The sequence below is a fragment of the Carcharodon carcharias genome, chromosome 1 (assembly GCF_017639515.1).
Source record: "Carcharodon carcharias isolate sCarCar2 chromosome 1, sCarCar2.pri, whole genome shotgun sequence".
In the NCBI taxonomy this organism is placed as follows: domain Eukaryota; kingdom Metazoa; phylum Chordata; class Chondrichthyes; order Lamniformes; family Lamnidae; genus Carcharodon; species Carcharodon carcharias.
In genome coordinates this window covers 197,908,314-197,933,956 of record NC_054467.1, presented here as the reverse complement: position 1 = coordinate 197,933,956, position 25,643 = coordinate 197,908,314, and the positions used below count along the sequence as shown (strand labels likewise).

At 45.8% G+C, this 25,643-nt stretch overlaps 1 protein-coding gene across 2 annotated transcripts in view; it reads right to left on the bottom strand.

The window, feature by feature from the left end:
- ca9 (carbonic anhydrase IX) overlaps positions 1-25,643 on the bottom strand; it is a 132,568-nt gene that overhangs the window by 39,373 nt on the left and 67,552 nt on the right. For both annotated transcript variants that reach the window (XM_041195565.1, XM_041195574.1), the window contains exon 7: positions 2,989-3,146. In XM_041195565.1, the coding sequence (XP_041051499.1) occupies positions 2,989-3,146 (158 nt within the window). The remainder of the gene's footprint in view (positions 1-2,988; positions 3,147-25,643) is intronic.

Below are 25,643 nucleotides of genomic sequence, written 5' to 3'. Positions count from 1 at the left end.
GCAGCGTGGCCAGACCCATCCTTCGTAACACCGGGGACAGGTAGAACCTCAGCATGTAGTCACACTTGGTGTTTGCGTACCGAGGGTCGACGCACACATCAGGGTGAGGGTGATGTTGGGCACGTTTTTTCCCCCTTACTTAGAGGCTTGTACATCACGTCCCTGCAGACACGATCCAGTTTCGACCTCCAGATGAAGCGAAAGATGGCTCGGGCGATCACCATCGCGCAGGAGTGTGGAACAGCGAGAGTGCCTCACACCTGATGACCAGGTTCTTACCCACAATGGAGAGGGAGTGTTGCTCCCACATGCCCAGTTTTCTTTGCACCATAAACACTCGCTTCTTCCAATTTCTAACGCATGCCCCAGTCCTTCTGAACCATATCACCAGCACTTTCAGGCCATCAGCCCTGATGGTGAAGGGGACAAAGGATCAGTCAGCCCAGTTCCCAAAGAACATGGCCTCGCTCTTGCCATGATTTACCTTGGCTCCCGAGGCCAGTTCGAACTGGTTGCAGATGTGGATCAGTCTGCGCACCAACAGCGGATCCGAGCAGAAGACGGCGACATCGTCCATGTGCAGAGATGCTTTGACCTGAGTGCCTCCACTGCCTGGGATCATCACTCCTCTTATGCCCAGATCCTTCCTGATGGACTCAGCAAAAGGTTCTATGCAACACACAAACAGGACAGGGGAGAGAGGGGAGCCCTGCCTAACTCCAGACTTAATAGGAAAGCTATCTGATTCCCACTCATTGATTGAGACTGCACTACTGATGTTCATGTAGAGCAGTTGGATACAAGGAGCAGGTATGCTTCCTCAAAGACACTGGTCCAGCCTCAGCTGGAGTATTGCATCCAGTTCTGGGCACCGCACTTTAGGAAGGATGAGAAGGCATTAGAGAGGGTGCAGAAAAGATTCATGAGAATAATTCCAGGCATGAGGAACTTCAATTATGTAGACAGATTGGAGAAACTGGGACTGCTTTCTTTGGAAAAGTGAAGGCTGAGGGGAGATTTAATAGATGTGTCTTGGACACAGTAGGTGGGGAGAAACTGTTCCCATTGGTGGAAGCATCGAGAACTAGAGGGCACAGATTTAAGCTAAGTGGCAGAAGAAACAATGGCGACATGAGGAAAAACTTTTAATGCAGTTCGTGGTTAGGATCTGGAATGCACTGCCTGAGGGTGTGCTGGAAGCAGGTTCAATTGTGGCTTTCAAAAGAGAACTAGATCATTATCTGAAGAGGAAGATTTTGCAGGGTTACAGGGAAAAGGCAGGGGAGTGGCACTAGGTGAATTGCTCTTGCATTGAGCTGACACAGACATAACAGCCTCCTTCTGTTATGTGACCATTCTATGATTCTATGATTATTGATGGACCTCACACACAGAGCAGCGGAATGGCTTCTCCTTTAAGCACCGTGTCCACTGCTTTAACTCCTTTAAGCGACTCTCAGTGCCCACTGGGGGCATTGCCCCGATTGTACCACCACCATCCTCCCCCAGCCTCTGTACCCCCATCCCCCACAACCCCCTCCCTGGGGTCTCCAAGCCAGGCCCGCCCAAAATTTCTGAACATACCTAATTACCTGGAAACATTTTCTACTCTTCTTTGGGACTGCTTGTAGTCTGCTGGCACTACAGAGCTGCTGGCAAATCAGATTGCCTAGCAGTTCTCTAGATGAATGATGGGGGGTGGAAATCCCACTGTGACCCAATTAAGGCTGTTTCCAGTGTAATCTCACTGTGGGACAGTTGGATTTCTGTTCGGTGAGGTGCCGGCCGACTTTTAGGTCAGGGGTGTGGATAATCCGGTCCCCCATAAAATCCACTCCCTCCTGATGATTGGTCCACAGCATAAAATTGCCGACAGTTTAGCACAAACTGAAATTATATGGGCACTCTCATGGAGTTGGCTGCCATGAAATGTAAAAAGAAACCCTGGGGCTGAATTATATGGGATGCCATGGACATTACCCCTCCCGGTTAAAAGGTCGATGGGGAGCCTGCCTAGGGGAAGAGTGGCAGTCATTTAAAAGCCAGTTGAGAGCTGCCTGCCAATCAGAAGCTGGCACCTCTCAATGTACCGGTAGTACCACTGGGAGCAGTGGCCACTGCCGGTATTGCACTCAGGAGATGAGCAGATGAGCTGAGATGAATTGGAACTTTCTAAGTGCTTGAAGGTGGGTGAGGGGGGTTGGCAAAGGTGGTGGGGCTAATGGACTATAGGGGGAGCGCAACTTCGAGGGTCCCTCCGATGGGCCCATTAGGAGGCCAATCAAGTAGGGCGTCCTGCCCAACACCAGCCCATGCTATGCAGACTGGCCACTTTGCACGGGCTTCTCCCACTGAGAGTTAAATGCTGCCCACTTAAGGCCTCAATTGGCCCATTGGTGGGTGGGCTACCTGACGCCAACCCCAATGCTGCTATAATTATGATGGGGGCAGGGGAGGGGGAAGGGAAGTGGTAGGCAGGCTGCTTTCTGGATTTAACGTGTCCTGCCCTGCCTTAAAACCAGATACTGGGGGAATGTTTAATCCAGCCCCTGAAGTCTGCTAAATTTACTCTGTAATTGCAGTTGATCAATTTGATCTACATTGTGACAATTTTTTATAGTAAGTATTATTAAACTAAAATTAATTATTGTTGTTGCTAAGTTATATTTAAAATAATACAGTACAGCATATATTGATAATAAAGAACAAGGATGTGGATGCTATTGAAACAATTGGAACAGGAGTAAGCTATATGGCCTCTCAGTCTGTTCCATTATTACTCTCTCAATGTGTAACCATACCATTGTTTTCCTAGCACAAGGCAAGAGTTTGAGGCAGACCACTCGACTGCTAAATGCGTGTCTTGCACACACTTTCCCATTCATTACTACCTGAAGATAGAAGGCACTGACTAACAACACTCAATTTTTGCACTATTTCACTGCTAAAAAAACCTACCTCCCAATTGCCTATTAGTTGTAGACTTACCTGTGCTTGGGAAATTTGGACGGTCTCATTGAATACAGTCCAGGTAACAGACTGAAAGCAGGGTGGCGTTGTGAAAGATCCATTATAGCGGAAAAAGCGGTACAGCTGATTCGGTAACAACATGTTTATGTCAAATCCAGGAATATGTACATTAGCACCTAAAATGGAAACAAGCCACACTGTCCTATCAATGATAGGCATTTATTTTAACATGCAGTAATTTTGTCTTCACAAGCAATTTTAAATGATTACTAACCTTCTACCCCAAATTAATCCACATGAAAAGTGTTTTTAAGTTATTCGCATCAAATGGACTTTATTTAAAAAGAAACTAAAACACAATTTTAAAGAACACCACCACAATTACTTTTTTAAATAAATGAGTTATTGTGTGAAATAAATATGTAAAAGGACTGAAAAATGCTACCCAATGAGATATACTATGTCAGTCAGGTGTGCTAATATCTTCCATCCAAAATACACACCATTATGTACACTTTATCTCTGCCAGATTTATAAGCAGGTGTGGCAAGTGCTGAATGGGAAAATATATCTCCTGGGATTTAAACAAGGCTGTATCCTTGGAACTCATATTCTTGTGCTTTGGCCCAAAACATAGGGCACAAGTCAGATTTCTACAGGGAACAGTGGAGTGAAACAAAAAGGTGAAGAGAATACAATAAGGAACTGGAGTTAGAGACATGGCAGCCAGAAAATAGAGAGGGGGTTTGCTTTCTCCAGAAGAATGGGGAGAGAAACAGAGGCCAGTCATTTGAATCCACTCCCAATACCTACTTATAGCTGGCTAAACACCAGAATGGACATAGAGCCAGGAACAAATTCCAGCCAGGCCTCTTGGTGGAGGAAGCTGCATCACAGGAGGGCAAGAGGTTGGAAAAATTGTTTCAAGAGATTAAGATGCATTGCAAGGAAAAGCCGTCGAGAGTTAACAATATATACAGATAGCAATGTCAGTGCTCTATATCACAATAACAACTAAGATTTACATAGTACCCTTAATGTAATAAAATGTCCCAAGGCACTTCACATGAGTGTTATAAAAGAAAATATGACACTGAGCCACATAAGGAGGTATCAGGGCAGATGACAAAAAGCTTGGCCAAAGATGGTCTTAAGGAACATCTTATAGGAGGAAAGCAAGGTAGACAGGTGAAGGGAGGGTGTTTCAGATATTAGGGCCTGGGCAACTGAAGGTACAGCCATCAATTAAAATTCAGAATGCTCGAGAGGCCAGAATTAGATGACTGCAGACATCTCAGAGGGAGGAGATTACAGAGATAAGGAAGGGCAAGGCTGTGCAGGGATTTGAAAATGAGTTTGTGAATTTTAAAATGGAGATGTTTCTCCATCAGGAGCCAGTGTGGGTCAGCATGCATGGGAAGACAAGTGAATGGGACTTTGTATGGGCTGGAACATGTGCAGCAGAATTTGGATGACATCAGCTTTACAGAGGGCAAAATGTGGGAGGCTGGTCAAGAGTGTGTTGGAATTGTCATGTCTAGAGGTGATAAGGACATGGATGAGGGTTGAGGAGCAGATGAACCGAGACAAGGGCAAAGTTGGGCAAGATTACAAAGGTTGAAATGGACAGTCTCAGTGATGGTGCAAGTATGTGGTCGGAAGTTCATCTCGCAGTCAAACATGGCCTGAAGTTGCAAATAGGCTGATTTGGCCTCAAACAGTTTCTGGGGGACAGATGGATTCAGTGGCTAGGGAGCAATTTGTTGCAGGAGTGAAGGGAACTGGGGAGGTGCTGACGTGGGGATGGGGGGTAGGGGGGTGGGGGGTTGCGGGAACTGAAGACAACAGCTGATAATTTAGAGATGGTGGAGGGGTTGAGAGAGGCGGTGGTGAGGTAGAGATGGGTGTACATGATGAAACTGATGTATTTTAGCGTGATGCCACAGTTAACAGCACCTGTTAATTTCCTCCAATTTAAGCCATATTTAGCTGGGAGGAATGTGGCTTAGCCGCTTAATGCCTTTATGTCTGCTTCAGTTCACTAGTTGGGAAGACAAAGCAAACAACAAGCACCTGAACAAGAAAAATTTCAGTTGATCTTTATGGAAACTCAATGCCCTTATCTCATGGGTATTTATGTCCAGGATAATGTTATCTGTTATGTTATTGCTGCTGCAATGCTGGCATTTATCATCAGCATTATTAACTACAATGCACTTAATAGCAAACTGCTGTGACACACCCAATGGGGCATAAGTGACACTATCAAAAATGTATATTTGACTCAGCAAACTTATCAGTGTATTGGCATGCAAGCAAAACAAAAAGTAGCAAGTTTAGTTCCCACTTCTCCACTCTACTCCCTCCATCAGACATCCTGTCCATTTCGAAGTGATTTTCCCTACTTAATCCCAAACACCAGAAGCACAACAGACCCCAAGTTTTTAAGTGCATTATCATAAACTGTAACTTACATGTTATTTTACCCTCGTGCCCATTTAGGGCCATGGAAAAAGATAGCTATATTAATAATCTCATCACAAAGGAAACCTTGGCACCACTCACACAGAATGGCTCATGAAGAGTCCGTGGGAATGAGCAGCCATTGCATCAAAACAGGTAGAAGCAGCTGGTTCCAGAAAAAGATACAGTGCAGGCATCACCAAACAGTTTGAAATTTCAGCATAATGGTCCTGAATTTCCATAGGGGTTTCTCCTGATCTCTGCATGTAACGTGGGTGAGAGATCAGCAGGAACTCCTGAGGAATAACACAAATGGCTGAAAGATAAGTTATGATGGAAATTCAAGACCAATAACTTTAAGCTGGAAATTAATGATTTTTTTTTGATGCAGATTAATAGCATTTATTATGATAAATATATGCAATGCCTGGATTATTCAAAGAGATAAGGGATTCTAATAGATTTAAAAATCATTACTTTTGGCTATCAGTAAAACTCCTATTTTTCTTAACTGGAAGCTTAAAAAGGTGACATGCTAATACCGAAGAGATAGGAAAGACCCACAGTTGAAAGCAGATATAAATGAGTCCCATTGGGGAACTCAACACAGCAGCTAGAAAAATAGGGGTTACTTCTCTGTATGGGATATGGGGCTGAATTTCTGGGTCCTCTCACAAAGGTGGGATTGGAAGTGGGGACCCCGAAAATACTGGCACCAGGCAGTCCGTCAGTTTCAAGACACTGCGTCAGCCATAATCACCAGGGTGGGACAGAAATGCCGCTCTCCTCCCCACTGAGGCCTACTGAAATTGTTAGAAAGCTTAAGAGTTTGTTGAGGTGGGGGGTGCGGTGGTGGAATATTTAAAGGGGTGCCCGGGTTTCAGAATCTGTCAGCTTCTGAGCAGCTGATAGGAGGTAGGTACAGAATGATACTGCAGGGCATCACACCAGCCACATAAGAGGGTCAGCAGGGCAAAGGGGCACTTGGCACTGCACAGGTGGCAGGAGAGTGGGCACTCAGCTCTTGGGCATTGACTGGGGTCACCACCTCCTGGCATCACAGGGGCAGAAGAACAGGGGGCAAGGCATCCAATCAAAGTAGGATGGCTACCTGTCCAAAAAGAAGGCTGCCTCTGGCAATGGGGGCACAGCCTTTGGGCCCAGTGGCGATGAGGGGCAACACGCTCCACAGGAAGGGAAGAACCCTGGGTATTAGGAGGGCTCGAGAGAAGGAAGAGGGGCAGTAAGGAGCCGGAGGCCATATCCTCAACATAGGATGTAACGCTGAAGGTGGAGCTAGCTGGAGAACCAGAGCCTCAGGAGACTGCCAGTGGAATCTTGTGCCCTCCCCCATAGTGAGTTTGATGGTGGGGGGGCATTTAATCAGGCGGTACAGTGGCAGGTGAGGAACTCCAACTCAATTACGTCCGTTGCTTGAAAGCCTGTGGACAGCCTTCCTGCCCCACTGCCAATTGAGTCCCTTAAGTTGGCAGTTAATACCCACTTAAAGGCCACATCCCGCTGCTGCTGTTATTAACTGAGCGGGGCGGATGGTGCTCACCATGTGGGAAAAATGACAAGAAAACCCTGGCAGAGTTGCTTGTGGGCTCCTGGGGAGTTGTTCCTCATTCAAAGGCACTCAGTGCCTGGTTGAGGGAGCCGGCATTGGGAAGGGGGGCCCACTTAGATCCATACCCGTGACCTTGCCAGCAACCGCCCTCCCTTCTCTCCCATAACCCCCTTACTGCCATCACTCACCTATGCCTAAGCCCCTCCTTAATCCAATGCCTCTGTGGTTGTAGTGCCAGCAGCAGCCACTGCCTCTCCTGAGGCGCTGCTGAGCACAGAAGAGCAGCCAGCCTCTGTTTGGCTGGCAGTTCTTGGTGTCTTGGACTTCCACCCCCGGGGTACTTGACCCTGGGGGAAGGCATTCCACTGGCCTTTCAAGTGCCTGAGTGACACAAGATGCAGCGGGCCTTCTCGAAAAGAGGTGATGTGGGGGTCTTGCTGGCTCTTTAGCTGGCAGTTAAGACCACCATTGCCTCCACAAAATTTCACCCTGCACCTCTCCAGGCAGATGACCACAGATAGCTGAGTCCTGTTCACTGAAGACCTCATGCCACAAAGCATTGGTCACCATATGCTCTGTTTGGGGCTTTCATAATCATTCTGGCCTTGAACCTCTTTGCTTCCAGCTCTTTCCAAGCATTGGTTGCGGACATTGATGGAATCTTGCAAATGGCTACATACTATTGCATCCCACTGGTCAATGATCCATTCATTTGATGAGAGATACGACCTACTGAACGTCATGGCTTCATGAAGGGGAAATCATGCTAACAAATTTATTCGAATTCTTTGAGGAGTTAACAAGCAGGATAGATAAAAGGGAACCAGTAGATGTAATATATTTGGATTTCCAAAATGTGTTTGAGAAGGTACCACACATAATACTACTTAAGAAGATAAGAGCTCATGGCATTGGGGATAGTATATTAGCATGGATAGAGGATTGGCTAACTAATAGAAGACAGAAAGTTGGGATAAGGGGGTTACTTTTGGGATGGTAACCTGGAGTGCCACAGGGATCAGTGCTGGGGCCACAATTATTTACAATATATAGTAATGACTTAGATGAGGGAAGTGATTATACTATCACCAAGTTTGCGGATGACACAAAAATAGGAAGGAAGACAAATGGTGAGGATGACACAAGGAGTCTGGGATATAGACAGGTTTAGTGAGTGGGCAAAAACTTGGCAGATGGAATATAATGTGGGAAAATGTGAGGTTATGCTCTTTGGCAGGAAGAATAGAGGAGCTGAATATTATTTAAATGGGGGAAGGCTGCAGAAGGCTGCAGTGCAGAGGGATTTGGGAGTCCTTGTGCATGAATCCCAAAAAGCTAACATACAAGTTGAACAGGCGATAGGGAAGGCAAATGGAATGTTGGCCTTTATTTCAAAGGGACTGGAGTATAAAAATAGGGAAGCATCACTAAAACTATAAAAGGCACTAGTTAGACCACGCCTAGAATACTGTGAACAGTTTTAGTCCCCTTATCTAAAGAAAGATATACTGGCATTGGGAGCAGCCCAGAGAATGTTCACTAGGTTGATCCCGGGTGTGGAGGGATTTTCTTATGAGGAGAGGTTGAGTAGGTTGGGCCTGTACTCATTGGAATTTAGAAGAATGAGAGGCAGCCTTATAGAAACATCTAAGGTTCTTAGGGGGCTTGACAGGGCAGATGCTGAGAGATTGTTTCCTCTTGTGGGAGAGTCTAGGACCAGAGGGCATAATCTCAGAGTAAGGGGGCGCCCATTTAAAACAGAGATGAGGAGGAATTTCTTCTCTCAGAGGGTAGTGAAACTGTGGAATTCTTTACTGCAGAGGGCTGTAGTGGCTGGGTCATTAAGCATATGCAAGGCTGAGATAGACAGATCTTTAATCATTAAGGGAATCAAGGGTTATGGGGAAAAGACAGAAAAGTGGAGTTGAGGATTATCAGATCAGCCATGATCTCATTGAATGGTGGAGTGGACTTGATGGGCTGAATGGCCTACTCCTGCTCCTATGTCTTATGGTCTTATGACCTCACAAGGACAGAGGACATTGGGCTTTACCTTCAATGCTGGATTCCCACCACATTGTTTTTATATTCATTTTTCAGATATGGGCGTCACTTATTTATTGCCCATCCCTAACTGCCCTTGTTCAGAGGGCATTTAAAAGAGTCAGCCACATTGCTGTGAGTCTGGAGTCACCACTAGGTCACTGTCTCCCCTAAATGGGTGGTGTAGTGGTACTGTCATTGGACTAGTAATCCCTGGGGACCCAGGTTCGAATCCCACCATGGCAGAATTCAATAAACATCTGGAATTAAAAGTCTAATGGTGACCATTGCTATAAAAACCCATCTGATTCATGAATGCCTTTCAGGGAAGCAAATCTGCCATCCTTACCTGGTTAGGCCGACAGATCCACATCAATGTAGTTGACTCTGAAATGGCCTAGCAAGCAACACATTTGCATCAAACCACTAGAAAGTCAATAAGGAATGAAATTGGACCATCCAGCACTGACCTAGGCACTGAAAATGACAACGGCAAACTCAGCTCTGTCGACCCTGCAAAATCCTACTTACTAATATCTGGGGGCTTGTGCCAAAATTGGGAGAGCTGTCACACAGACTACTCAAGCAACAGCCTGACATAGTCATAATCATGGAATCATACCTCACAGATAATGTCCCAGACACCACCATTTCCATTCCTGGGTATGTCCTGTCCCACCAGCAGGACAGACCCAGCAGAGGTGGCGGCACAGTGGTATACAGTTGGGAGGGAGTTATCCTGAGAGTCCTCGACTTTGACTCCAGACCCCATGAAGTCTCATTGGGATCAGGTCAAACACGGGCAAGGAAACCTCCTGCTGATCACCATGTACCACGCTGCCCCACCCAACACCCCCCACCCCTTCAATTAATGAATCAGAACTCTTCCATGTTGAAAACCACTTGGAGGAAGCATTGAGGGTGGCAGCGTTGAATGTACTTTGGGTGGGGTGTTCAATGGCCATCACCAAGAGTAACTCAGTTACACTACTCTTCACATTGAGAATACTGTCCACCATGTTGTGTGGCACTACCACCATGCAAAATGGGTTAGATTTCAAACAGACCTAACTGCTCAAGACTGGGCACCCATGAGGCGCTGTGGGCCATCAGCAGCAGCAGAATTGTACTCAACCACATCTGGCCTGGCATATCACCAACTCCACCATTACCAGGCTTGGGCTGACAAGTGGCAAGTAACATTCATGCCACAAAGGTGCCAGGCAATGACCATCTTTAACAAGAGAGAATCTAACCATCTCCCCTTGACATTCAATGGCATTATTATCACTGAATTCCTCCACTATCAACATCCTGGGGGTTACCATAAACCAGAAATTGAATTGGACTAGCCATATAAATACTGTGGCTGCAAGAACATAAGAAATTGGAACAGGAGTAGACCATTCATCCCCTCAAGCCTGCTCCACCATTCAATAAGATCATGGCTGATCTTCTTGTGTTTCGATTTCCACATTCCCATCTAACCTTGATAAGCTTTGATTCCCTTGCCTAACAAGAATCTGTCTACCTCTGCCTTAAAAATATTCAATGACCCCGCCTCCACCACCTTCTAAGGCAGAGAGTTCCAAAGTCGCAAAACCCTCTGAGAGAAAAAAATTCTCCTCATCTCTGTCCTAAAAGGGTGACCTCTAATTTTGAAACAGCACTCCCTAGTTCTGGACTCACCCACAAGAGGAAATATCCTTTCGACGTCCACCTTGTCAACACCATTCAGGGTCTTGCATACTTTAATCAAATCACCCCTCTCATTCTTCAAAACTCCAGTGGAAACAAGCCCAGTCTGTCCAACATTTCCTCAAAAGACAACCCATTCATTCCAGGTATCAATCTGGTAAGCCTCCTTTGAACCACTTTCAATACATTTACGTCCTTCCGTAAATAAGGAGACCAAAACTGCACACAGTATTTGAGGTGCGGTCTCACCAATGCCCCGTATAACTGAAGCATAATGTCATTACTTTTATGTTCAATCCCTCTTGTAATAAAGGAAAGCGTTCCATTAGACTTCTTAAATACTTGCTGTACTTGCATGTTAACTTTTTGTGACTCATGTACTAGAACACCTAGATTACTCTGCACCTCAGAATAATGCAGCCGTTCTCCATTTAAGTAACACTCTGCTTTTTTGTTCTTCCTGCCAAAGTGAACAACGTCACATTTTCCCACATTTAACTCTATCTGCCAGACCTTTGCCCACTCACTCAACCTATCTATATCCATCTGCAACCTCTTGATGTCCTCTTCACAACATACTTTTCTACCTATCATTGTGTCATCTGCAAATTTAGCTACCATGTCTTCATCTAAGACATTGATGTAAATCATAAAAAGTTGAGGCCCCAGTACAGACCCTGTGGACTCCACTCGTTACATCCTGCAAATCCGAAAAACCCATTTATGCATACTCTCTGCTTTCTGCCAGCCAGCCAATCTTCTATTCATGCTAATATGTTACCCCTTACACCATGCACTTTTATAAACTTTGATGTGGCACCTTATCAAATGCCTTCTGGAAATCCAAGTACAGTATGTCTACAGCCTCCCCTTTATCCACTACGCATGTTACTCCTTCAAAAACTCCAATAAATTGGTTAAACATGATTTTCCTTTCACAAAACCATGCTGACTCTTCCCCATTGCCTTGAGCTCTTCTAAGTGCCCAGCTATAACCTCCTTAATGATTTATTCTAATAACTTCCCCACAACAGACTTCAAGCTAACTGGCCTATAGTTTGCTGTTTTCTACCTCCCTCCCTTCTTGAATAGAGGGATTATATTTGCTGCTTTCCAATCTGATGGAACCTTTCTAGAACCCAGTGAATTTTGGAAAATTAACACCAGTGCAGTGACTACTTCATTAGCTACCTTTTTTAAGACCCTAGGATGTAGGACTTGCCAGCATGCAGCTCCATCAATTTGCTCAGTACTGTTTCCCTAGTGATTTCAATTTCACCAAGTTCCTTTCTTCTGTTCACCTCCTGATTTATAGCCATTACTGGAATGATTTTTGTATCCTGTATAGTGAAGACAGAAGCAAAATATTTGTTCATTTCTCCTGTCTTTTCCTTATTATCTACTATTAACTCCCCACTGTCACTCTCTAGAGGACCGACACTCACTTTACTTACTCTTTTCCTTTTTAAATACATGTAGGAACTCTTGCTATCTCTTTTTACATTTCTAGCTAGCTTCCTGTTATACTCTAATTTCTTTCTCCTGATTAACCTATTAGTCATTCTCTGCCGTTCCTTATATTCTGACCAAACATCTGTCATACTACTCATCTTTGCAGAGTTGTTTGATTTTTCCTTGAGTTTGATGCTTTTCTTATCTTATTTAGTTAACCATGGATGGTGGGTTCCCCCTCCCCCCCAACCCCTGAGAATTTTTCTTTATAATAGGAAAGTACTTATTCTGAATGCTCTGAAATATCTCCTTAAGTGTTTGCCACTGCTTCTCTATTGATCTATCCTCTAGCCTAGCTTTCCAGTTCACCTCAGCTAGCTCAGCTTTCATCCCCACATAGTTGCCCTTATTTAAGTTTAAGATACTAATTTTAGATCCACTCTTCTCCCTTTCAAGCTGGATGTAAAATTTAATCATATTGTGGTCGCTGCTACCTAGGGGTGCCTTTACCCTGGGGTCGTTAATTAATCCTGTCACGTTACACAATACCAAATCTAATATAACCTGCTCTTTGGTTGGTTCCAGAACATGCTGCTCTAAGAAACTATCTCAAAAGCAGTCTAAGAACTCGTCATCCAGGCTACTAATGCCAGTCTGATTTTTCCAGTTTATGTGTAGATTAAAATCACCCATGATTTTTACCATCCCTTTATCACAAGAACACAATATTTTCTCTTGAATACTTTGTGCTACACTGTGGCTACTGTTAGGGGGGCCTGTGGACCAGTCCCACTAATGACTTCTTTCCCCTGCTATTCCTCATCTTCACACAAACCAATTCTACATCCTGATCCCCTGAACCAAGGTCATCTCCAACTATTGAACCAATGCCCTCTTTGATTAACAGTGCTACCCATCCACGTTTACCTAACTTCCTATTCTTCTTGAATACCATGTACTCCTCAATATTAAGGACCCAATCTTTGTCATCCTGCAGTCCATAATTGCTATCAGATCATATTTATTTACTTCAATGTGGGCCATCAATCCATTTACTTTGTTGTGAATACTACGCGCATCCATAAAGAGAGCCTTCAGTTTTGTCTTTTTGCTGCCTTTGTAACAACTAGTCTTGATTGTTGATGTATTCTTAGGTTTTTTCCTCTCTGTCCCTTCCTGCCATTCTCTGACCCTTGAATTGCTACCTCTACCCAAGCTTGATCCCTTATCCCTCTTGTTTAGTTTAAAGCACTGTCTACTTTCCTAGTTATGCGATTTGCGAGGATACGCATCCCAGCATGGTTCAGGTGTAAACTGTCCCAATGGTACAGCCCCCACTTTCCCCAGTACTAGTACTAGTGCCCCACAAACCAGAACCCACTTCTCCCACACCAGTCACTGAGCCACACATTCATCTCTCTAATCTTACTTTCCGTATGCCAATTTGCATGTGGCTTAGTTAATAATCCTGAGATTCTTAATTTGGTACCTAGCTCCTCATACTGCCTTGCAGAACTTCTTTCCTAGCTCTACCTATGTCATTGGTACCTACATGGACCACAACAGCTGGACCCTCTCCCTCCCTCTGCAAGTTCCTCTCCAGCCCTGAACAGATGTCCCGAACCCTGGCACCGGGCAGGCAAGACAACTGTCTGGACTCTCGCTCTTTGCTTCAGAGTGTCAATCCCCCTCACTATACCATCCCCTACTACCGCTACATTCCTTTTTGTTCCCCTCGCTTGAACAGCTTCCTGTACCACAGTGCCATGGCCAGTCAGTTCATCTACCTTGCAGACCTCGCTTTCACCCACACAGGTTGTGAGCAGGTCAGAGGCTAGAGGTGAGGTGAGAGTGACTGCTCTTGACATCAAGGCAGCACTTAAACCCTAGCAAAAACTGGAGTCAATGGGAATCAGGGGGAAAACTTTCCACAGGTTGGAGCCATACCTAGCACAAAGGATGGTTGTGGTTTTTGGAGGTCAATCATCTCAGTTCCAGGACATCACTGCAGGAGATCCTCAGGGTAGTGTCCTAGGCCCAACCATCTTCAGCTGCTTTATCAGTGACTTTCCTTCCATCATAAGGTCAGAAGTGGGGATGTTCGCTGATGATTGCACAATGTTCAGCACCATTCGCAACTCCTCAGATACTGAAGCAGCCCATGTCCAAATGTAGCAAGACCTGGACAATATCCAGGCTTGAGCTGACTAGTGGAAAGTAACTTTTGAGCCATACAAGTGCCAGGCAATGACCATCTCCAACAAGAGAGAATCCAACCATAGCCCCTTGACATTCAATGGCATTACTATCTCTGACTCCCCCACTATCAACTTCTTGGGGGTTACCATTAACCAGAAGCTGAACTGGATTAGCCATATAGATACTATGGCTGCAAGGGCAGGTCAGAGTCTAGGAATCCTGCGACAAGTAACTCACCTCCTGACTCCCCAAAGCTTGTCCACCATCTACAAGACACAAGTCAGGATGGAATACTCCCCACTTGCCTGGATGAGTGCAGCTCCAATGATACTCAAGAAGCTTGACACCATCCAGGACAAAGCAGCCTTCTTGATTGACACCCCATCCACAAACATTCACTCCCTCCACCAGCGACGCACAGTGGCAGCAGCATGTATCATCTACAAGATGCATTGCAGGAATTCACCAATGCTCCCTAATAGCACCTTCCAAACCCATGTCCACTACCATGTAAAAGGACAAAGGCAATAGATACATGGGAGCACCACCAGCTGGAAGTTCCCCTCCAAGCCACTCACCATCCTGACTTGGAAATACATCGCCTTTCTTTCACTGTCGTTGGGTCAAAATCCTGGAACTCCCTCCCTAACAGCACTGTGGGTGTACATAAGGCAGCTCACCACCACTCTCTCAAGGGCAATTAGCAATGGGCAATAAATGCTGGCCTAGCCAACGCTGCCTGCATCCCATGAATGAATTAAGAAAAACATGCAGGGAGATTGTGCCCATCACATGCCTTTGTTGCCACCCCCCAATGGCTCTCGGTGGACAGGAAACCCATCTCTGTATCAATTAAACTTTAATCAGTTTTCCCCGGGTTGGGTTTTTGACCCAAAAGCAGACAGCTCCTGTTTCCCACCACCTCAAGTGGAAATTCAGCCCATGCTTGCCAATTCTCCACTATGTGCAAAGGTCTTATGCAGTAGGTGAGTAGAAGGCTTAGAGATGAAGCTCCGAAATGTGATTTTTCGCACTTAAGCAGCACTGATGTTGCTCAGGAACCATGAAATATGAACAACAACATATGAATTAGGAGCAGGAGTAGACCAGGCAGCCCCTTGAGTCTGCTCCACCAATCAATGAGATTATGGCTGATCTGAATGTAAACTCAACCCTGCATTCCTGCCAACCCCCGGTAACCTTTCACCCCCTTGTTAATCAAGAATCTATCTAGCTCTCCCTTAAAAATATTCAAAGACTCTGCTTTCACCGCCTTTTGAGGAAGAGAGTTCCAAAGATTCACTACCCTCTGAAAGAAAAAATTTCTCCTTATCTCTGTCTTAAATGAGTGACCCCTTATTTTTAAACAGTGACCCCTAATTCTAGATTCTCCCACAAGAGGAAACATCCTCTCCACATCCACCCCAACAAGACCCCTCAGGTTTAAATTAAGTCACCTCTTACTCTTCTAAACTCCAGTGGATACAAACGTAATCTGATTTAATCTTATAAGACAACCTGCCTATTCTTAATATTAGTCTAATAAACCTTCTCTGAACTGCTCCTAATGCATTTACATCCTTCTTTAAATAAGGAAACCAGTACTGTACACAATATTTGCCAGATCTTTGCCCACTCACTTAACCTATCTATGTCAATTTGTAGCCTCCTTACATCATCTTCACAATTTACTTTCCTACCTAGCTTTGTGTCATTAGCAAATTTAGCAACCATTCCTTCTGTCCCTTCATCCAAGTCATTTACATAAATTGTAAGAATTTGAGGCCCCAGCACTGATCCCTGTGGCACACCAATCATCACATCCTGTCAACCAGAAGAAGATTCATTTATGCCAACTCTCTGCTTCCTGTCAGCTAGCCAAGCTTCTATCCATGCCAATATCTAAGTATAGCACATCCACTGGTTCCCCTTTTTTTCATAGCCGACACTGTAGTTGGCCTCCAGCAGTGTCAACCTGAAAGGTGTACAGGGCAGCTCAATCTCACTCCAGCTTCTCCTTTCCTCAAGGAGTCAGACAAGGACACTCATATACCCAAAGGAAGAAGGATCAGCAGGGAAACACTGCAGGGCCATCCACCCAGGTGACTCTGGGAGTGTCCAGCCCATCCGAATCACCTTTTCCAGTGTCCCCAGTAACTCCAGCTCTGCAGCCCGAGGAGGGAGACACTGCCACACAGCAGGACCCCAAAAGCAGGCTGGGAACCTCCAGGTCTCGGCCCTCCAGAGGGCACCCAGCAAGGCAGGGTGTAGCCATCAGCAGGCTGCCTCCATCTCCCCTGTGGATGTTGGGAGAGCACCAAGATGTAGCGGCAGGGTTAGGAAAGTTGAGAGGATGTAGTTTCACAGCCTGGGCATGGGCATTAATCACAAAAACATAATGTTCACTGTTGTAAATAAACTCCCAAGATGGCAGGTCCTAGAGTCAACCACTCTGGGTTCTCCCAGAGGGCAGTCTGTTTGGTATTTGTAGCAAGTCAATGTATTTAGACTCAGCTGTTTGCTTTTTTTTGTCTTTGCACCTTCTGAACCAGTCCCCCATCTCACATCTGTAGCCAAACTAATGGTAATTATACAAAGCTCAGATAACACCTCTGGCTATTCCTATCCAGCTGAAGGCTTTGAAAGAGGAAGAGAAAGATTAAAGAAGGCAAGGATGACAGGTGGGTCTACACCTTCAGCACTATTAGAAGGAACTACCCCTATGTTATATTTGGGCTGAATATTCCGGCGGTGGTGGGGGTGTAAGGCTTGACCACCCCTCACCCACTCCCCGGAAGCAAAGTCAGTGTGGACCCAATCTGCTCCACACCAGCCTGCTTTGCAGCCAAAACATACTACAGGTGGGCTAAATAACTGGGGAGGAAGACCCACCCTCCGATTGGTCAACAGCTCCATCAGCCCTGATATGCCAAGAGCACATTAGTGGGCGTTGCTGGGACTGCAATGAAGAGGTGGCAGAAGACCCATGGATCCTCAGAAATAGGAAGCCCAGGGTCTTTGGCAGGGAGGGTTTGGGCAGGTCAGGGAGGGGTGTGGGGTTGGTGGGTTTAAGACTGCAGTTGGGTAGGAAGAACAGGGGCATTCTATCTTAGGGGGGCTGCCCCCAATCGGCAAAGGGCAGCTCCTGTAGATAGAAACACCTCTCTTCCTTCCTGCCCTTTGAAGGATTAAGAAAAATCGGGCTGCCCACTCCCACCTGATTGCCCACACTTACCGATTTATGGCGTAGGTAGCAAATTACCAGGGTCAATTGGCTTGGTAACAAGCCCAATTGACCCTTGATTATCTATTTAAATATGGCGGGTGGACTGCCAATTTCAGCATCTGATCCCGCCCCCCGCCCACCAAGGTGTAATGGGGTTGAGCTCGGGATTGGGTAGGAAGGTTGTGGGGTGGGCATGGGCACCTGCTCTATTTTACATGCCCACTCGTCAAGAAAATGTCTGGCTGGGGCATGTAAAATGCAACCCTTGGTCAAAACATGTTTCCCTTGACATGTCTGAGGACAATTAACCAGGAGGTTATGACAGAACTGTCATTCCTCTGGCTGCTGGTCACTGTGCTAGCATGCACAGAGATCTGTGTGGGACCAAACTACATTCGAGTAGCAAGGCAATTAAAATCTTTTGTTATGGTAGCACCAATTACTTCCCCACCATGGTAAATCTAGACAAACTAAACTGCTGAAAGTCCAAGGGGGCCGTTATTTTTGGCCATCTGGTATAAATGAGCTGATAGCAGCCTCAGCATGGTTTCTGGTCACTTTCTGTCCCATGTACTGGTGCTCTGGCCACCGCTGTCTTCTTCAGATCATTTAGACGGGCGGCAGTGTGGGGAGGGACCACACACTGTTTTAACCTGTCCTTTTTACGGAGCTAAGTGGATCCATTGCATCCACTCCCATCCCCTCCCCAAAACCCCCTCGAATTCATCTCAGCCCAGATGGTTGGCTAGATCCCACATGGAGCTAACCAATTTCCTGTCATCACCAAGCTGCACTGATGTGCTGGTTTGATGCCACATTGATGAAAATGATATCCAGGCCATGCAGTTTTGGTCTCCTTACCTAAGGAAGGATATACTTGCCATAGAGGGAACTCAATGCAGGTTCACCAGACTGATTCCTGGATGGTGAGATTGTCCTATGAGGAGCGTTGAGGAGACTGGGTCTGCATTCTCTAGGGTTTAAAAGAATGAGAGATGATCTCATTGAATCTTACAAAATTCTTAGAGGGCTCGACAAGATAGATGCAGGAAGGATGTTTGCCCTGGCTGCAGGGTCTGGAACCAGGGGACACAGTCTCAGAATAAGAGGTAGGCCATTTAGGAATGATATGAGGAGGAATTTCTTCATTCAGAGGGTGGTAAATCTTTGGAATTCTTTACCCCAGAGGGCTGTGGATATTCAGTCATTGAGTACGTTCAAGACAGAAATCAATCGATTTCTAGGTATCAAAGACATCAAGGGATATGGGGAAATGGCAATGATGTAGGAGATCAGCCATGATCTAATTAAATGGTGGAGCAGTCTCACGGGGCCGAATGGCCTACTCTGTTCCTATTTCCGGAGCAGGTCCAGGTCAGCTGTCGCTCAACCTCACACCAGGTTGGATCCAACTGTCATCTGCAACCGCAGAATGGGCCACTCCCAGGCAACTAGAACTTTGCTTCTCATGATACTGAGTTATCTTGAGCAAGGTGAGCAAGTGCTGTGTCAGCACGTCCAGCCAGGAGGAGGGAGCTTAGTCAGCAGCAAGTGAATGGGACCGCCCTCTCCTCCTTCTCTCTCTCCCTCCATCCCTCTCTCTCTCTTTCCTTTCTCTCCAACAATGAGACAATGTGAACTGCAGTATTGAAGATGGTCTTTCTTTTCTGTACAAAACAGGCAGTCAAAATATATAAAACAAAATCTGAGAGGTTTTCTTGCAATCAGGGTTGCAAGTACTGAATTTTCCCCCCCAAACTTGAATTTACTGTCACTGTGTACATTTGGTGCAATGTGCGGAACATGTTAATGAGGCAGTCACTGAATCAGTGTTATCATCTGCAGTGTTATAAATAACTAATAGGATTTTTTCCTGTCAAATTAACAATATTGAACAATGCTGTTAAACTAAAATTTATACTTTCTGGTTTGTTTAATAGTCATGGTGGGATCACCTAAAGGGTGCACACAAACTAACGCTACATTATATTGTTGCTGCTCTTAATATTAATGACCCATGTTGCATATATATTGGATGATATTTGTAACCATATGCCATCAATAAGTGTTATCATTTTATTAGGACCTTTCTGTGATTATTTGGTGAATTGATTGGTGAATGTTGAAAGGGGAAAAAATATCACACACAATTGAGGGGGAGGGTAAAGGGCGGGGAGGGGATAAGAGGCCCAGAAACAGGAGAATCACCAGCGCCCATGATTTACCTCCCTGGCCCTGGGCCTTCCCCGTGGAATAGAGCATGATTTGGAGAATGAATAGAGGTCACCCAGAGCAGGACAAGTTGTTGAAAGAGAAAGGAGGAGGAAGGGGAGAAGGGCCCTGAGCAGGAAACCATATCCACCCAAGCTTTTCAGGAAGCAATTCTACTTGAACCTCAATTAGAAACAACATGTGAGATGTCTGCACTTCAATTACAGCTGCAATCTCAGAGTCGGGCCAGGAGCACTTTGCCAGTAGCTGTCAAGGTAACCATGGTAATAAACCTTTACACCTCTGAAGATATTTACAACATCTTGCAGTTTGCCAGACTAGCAGGCAGAATTAGAACATGGCTTTGCTGGGATTGCAGTCTTTGCCATGGTGCAGGGTGCTATTGGAAAAATAAGAAAGATTTGCATTTATATCACACTTCATCAGCAATGAAGTATTTTTGAAATGTAGTCACTGTTATAACATAGGAAATGCAGCAGCCAATTTGTGCATTGCAAGCCCCCACAATCAGTAATGTGATAATGGCCAGATAATCTGTTTTTGCAATGGTGATTGATGGGTATTGGGCAGGACAATGGGGATAACTCCCCTGCTCTTCTTTGAAATACTGTAGTTCACAGTTTTTTAACATCCACATGACAGGGAAGATAGGGTCTGGATTTAATGTCTTATCCATAAAACAGCACCTTCAACACTGCAGCTCTCCCTCAGTACTGACATGTGGGTTTTAATTTCTGTGCTCAAGTCCTGGAGTGAGACTTGAACCCGCAACATTCTGACTCAGAGGCAAGAATGCTAGCAACTGAGCCAAGAGTTCACATACATTGCTTTATAGGATCTGCATGTCAACTTTATCCTATACTGAAAGCTAAAGAAATTCCACTCCCTCAACATCCAGCTGTTGTGTGACCATAGACAGCACATCATATTGGTCAATGCCAGTTATCCTGGCAGCAGTCATGTACTCTCACAATAAAAGTGTAAAGAAAAATCATTTTTGGCAGTTAATAAACGTGCAAGCTTCATTCTGCAACAGTTCACTGTGACCGCTGCGTTTGAGTCACCATGGGAAACCAAAGGTGGCGACTGGGCAACAGGGGCTATCCACTGATGACATGGCTGATGACTCTCGTGCACATATGCAGCCAACATGTGATAAAGCAGCTCACTGGCTGTTCTGAAACAACATTTCTGCTGACTGGACCACTCTGGAGGAGGCCTGGGGGACTCAGCAGGTGTCAAGACTCGTGCTGGGTCTGCTGCATGCTGCATAAGCTCCTTCTAATGAGGGGCCAGCCCTTGCCACCAACTGCAAGAACATGATGTTGAGGAGGTGGAAGAAGAGGAAGATGAGCAAGATGGAGGGCAGAAACAAGCTGGACAGCCTCCTTTCTGAAGAGGCTATCCATGAAGAACTCATCCAAGTAAGCCCAATTCCATATTCATCAACAGTCGCTTACCTTACCTTCCCTCTGTCACTGTCTGCTTAAATAAAAATCACCATCAAAATAAATATTCCCAATTGTATTTATGAATGATAAATGCCATATTGTATTTTAAAGTCTATAATCACCCTTGTGCATTTACTTAGTGCCCCTCTTTCTCTTACCTTTGCCTTTCCTAGTGCTCAATGTCCTAGTGCTACCACAGTAGCTACAGCATAGCTGGTGAAAGGCTGCTGACGTTCAGTGGGGCAGACTGCTGATGGCCTTGGAGGATAACTTCAAGCAGCTCTGAGCCTAGAAGGCCTGGCTGCAAGCTGCACCATCTTGATTCTAGTTAGGCCACAGCTGGAGTACTGTTTGCGGTTCTGGTCGCCACTTCCTATAGGAAGTATGTGATTGCACTGGAGACGGTGCAGAGGAGATTCACCAGGATGTTGCCTGGGCTGGAGCGTTTCAGCTATGAAGAGAGACTGGATAGGCTAGGGTTGTTTTCCTTAGAGCAGAGAAGGATGAGGGGGAGACCTGATAGAGGTGTGAAAAATTATGAGGGGCATAGATAGGGTAGATAGGGAGAAACTTTTGCAGTTAGCGGAGGTTTCAATAACTAGGGGGCATCGCTTTAAGGTAAGGGGCAGGAGGTTTAGAGGGGATTTGAGGAAAAATGTTTTCACCCAGAGGGTGGTTCTGATCTGGAACACATTGCCTAAGGGAGTGGTAGAGGCAGGAACACTCACAACATTTAAGAAGTATTTAGATGAGCACTTGAAATGCTATAGCATACAGGGCAACGGGCCAAGTGCTGGAAAATGGGGTTAGTATAGAAGGTTCTTGATGGTCAGCATGGACATGATGGGCCGAATGGCCTGTTTCTGTGCTGTTCTAACTCTATGACTGTATGACTCTATGACATTGGCAACCACTGGACTGGCTGACTGACAGGCAGTAGTAAGGGCACTGGAGGAATGGAAAGTGTGGGGGATGAATACTGTCATGCTGAGAGGGGACAGTAGGTTTGTGCTCCATGGAGTCACTGCCACACCCCTGAGGTGATGCCTCAAAAACCCCAAGATTCTGTTGGAGGACAGATTGCTGCATTGCTGTGACATCCTCAAAGTCATTATGAACATTGTCATCCACAGACATGATGGCAGCAGACTGAGCTTCCATGGTAGCACTCAGACATTGGCTGGCTGTTCCTTGAACTGCAATAGAAGCTGCCACATTGGCCATCGGATGCTGCACCACGATTGTGTGCACAGAGTTATCCACCACTTCTATGTTGGAAAGGATGTGTTCCAAACTCTGCAACAACCCTGTGCCAAGTTGGTGCTGGACTCCACCATGCTCCTTGACATCAACTGCAGGCTTTCTGACAGGCTCCCCAATACACCAAGCATTTTGTTGTGCAAACCCATCAGTGTTCTTCTGTAGACTGCCTATCATAAGTCATCACCTGAGTTCCCTCAGTGGAACATGTGCAATCACAGCCTCCAGCAAGCTGGCAACTAGGCTATCCATGCCTCCTGCCTTGGCTGTAGCCCACTCATGCCCAGTGTCTCACTACCTGCAGAAACCACCTCTTATCTGTCCTCTCAGACAAGTGCAGGGCCAATGTCTGAACTGACGGCTGCCTGTGTCTTCATCATCATTCTCTTTTTGGTGTTTCTCCACTGCCTGGCTGGGTATCTGAAAGGAAGTGGGTACAAAGGAAAGGATGTCATGTGGAGAGGCTGGGTGGGGGTTAGTAATAGTTGCATGCTTACATCATCTGCAGCTTGTAATTCAGAAGTGATTGTGGGATGAAAGGGAAGTGGGATTTGAGAAAGGATTAGGTTTGAGGGTATTATCACCCGAGTGATTTCAGCCCTGTTACTGGTCCTGACCTCGACAATGGCCCTTCCCCTGATTTTTAAAAATTCTTTCACAGGTTGTGGGCTTCACTGGCTGGGCCAGCATTTATTGCCCATCCCTAATTGCCCTTGAGAAGGAGGTGGTGAGATGCCTTCTTGAACTGCTGCAGTCCATGTGGTGCAGTCCCATGGTGTTGTTAGTGAGGGAGTTCCAGGATTTTGACCCAGCAACAGCGAAGGAACGGCGATATATGACCAAGTCAGGATGGTGAGCGGCTTGGAGGGGATCTTCCAGGTGGTGGAGTTCCTATCTACCTGCTGCCCTTGTCCTTCTAGATGGTAACGGTCATGGGTTTGGAAGGTGCTATCAAAAAAACCTTGGTGAGTTTCTGAAGTGATCTTGTAGATGGTCCACATTGCTGCTACTGTGCATCGGTGGTAGAGGGAGTGAATGTTTGAAGATGGGGTGCCAATCAAGTGGGCTGTTTTGTCCTGGATGGTGTTGAACTTCTTGAGTATTGTTGAAGCTGCACTCATCCAGGCAAGTGGAGAATATTCCAACACACTCCTGACTTGTGCCTTGTAGGTGGTGGACAGGCTTTGGGGAGTCAAGAGGTGAGTTATTCTCTGCAGAATTCCCAGTCTCTTGTGGCTGCTGTATTTATATAGCTGGGCCAGCACCATATCCTCCACAGGGTCTATTGCATGCAGGTGCACCTGACCCCCTTTGACTGACTTGTGCATTCTCAAATGGTGTGACACCTTTTTCTGTAAGAGAGGGAAATGTGTCAGTGAGTGTTGTGCAGCCAGTTTGGTTGGTGTCACAGTCATAGTGGATTAGCTGGCAATGTGTGGTGGTTGTGAGATATGGGTGTAAGACTTGCAGTAGTCTTAATATATTGCAAGGATGCGGTGAAGCATACGAATGTTAGGTATGAGGCCTGATCAATAGAGATTGTTAGGTGTTTAATGAAGGTGTGGTGAATTGAGCAGTGGCTGAGGCTAGTGGTGCAATTGGTGGGATATGGCGTTTAAAAGTACATTCACTGACCTTGACCACTTGTGTGAAGTCCTTGAACTTCTTGGACATACTACACCCAGGCCTTTGGGGCTATGTACCTTGCATTGAACTCCACAACATCCACTCTCACTCCTTTTTACCATATGTCTGGAGAGCCTACTGTCCCCCTGTAGATAAAAGCCATTGCTCGTCCTTTCCACCTCTTCCCCCAAGGCTTGCAGTGCATTCTCTGAAAAGCTCGGAGCCTGCTCTATCCCCTGTTATGCCATTCTTCACTCCTTGTCAGATTTTCTTAAACCATGACTGTCACACCTGCTCCAGCCACCATGCATCTTCGCTTTAAAAGAAACAGGCTGTCTAAGAGGGGCAGGCTCGCTGTAAGTGGTACCAGCCACTCACTGGACTGACCCCCTGCTGATAAATCCAGCCAATGAATCCCATGGTCAGGGCTGATTGCATGTAGAGATTATTGAAAAAAGCAGGCAGTACAAAGTTTACATGCTGCCTGCACTGTATTCAACAGCCATGGGTAATCACGCATCACAATCTTTGTGCCTTTTTCAAGGATTTTCCAATTTAGCCCCAATTAACTCTTTTGCTCTCTCCTCAAATACTACCTGACCTGTTGAAGTATTTTCAGCATTCCTGCTTTTATTTTACTGGTTTCCAGCTCAAGACTGAGACACCTTCAAGTTCCACACTTTATCCATCAGCGATTTCTACTTCTGCAATATTGCCTGCTTCTGTCCTTACCACAGCACCTCTAACACTGAATCCTTATGCATGTTTTTTCACCATTAGATCTGATCTCACCAGTGGTCTTCTTACTGGCTTTTCATCCTCGAACCTTCATAAACTCCAAATGGCTAAAACTAATCTGCCATACATATCCCATCCTGCACTAAGTCCCAACTTCTGATTACACCTGTCCTTGCCGATCCTGTAATCCCCCTGGGATGATGTTCTTGGCAGTGGGCCCATTTGAAAATGATAAGATATTTGCCCTGTTAAAAAGCTGCATAAAATTCTCTCACAACCAACAAAGGCTTATTTTCTGCTGATCAAATTCCCCTTGCTGGGCCTGGGACCCTTCCTCCCATGTGACCTCCAGGACCAGGCAGGGTGATGTTGTGTGCCAAACAGTGATAATTCTGGAAACTCAATGAGCTGGATTGCAGGATATCCTCAGATCAATCCTGGCATCTGAAGTTGGCCTTTAATATGAAACTGGTCTGTCTGATGATGCTCACATCCCAGAACCAAATAGCAAAAAATGCTCTTGTGGAAGCAGCAACTCAATTTATCAGTGCACTGTTGGTGTTCATGGATTACACATAGGTTTCAGGAACCTTGGCTACAGTGAACCACCGAGGAGCCGCCGCTTAAATTTCGTTTCAGAATCATATACTGGTAGTCACATATCACAGAATCACACAGTGCAGGAGAGGCCCTTCGGTCCATCAAGTCTGCACCA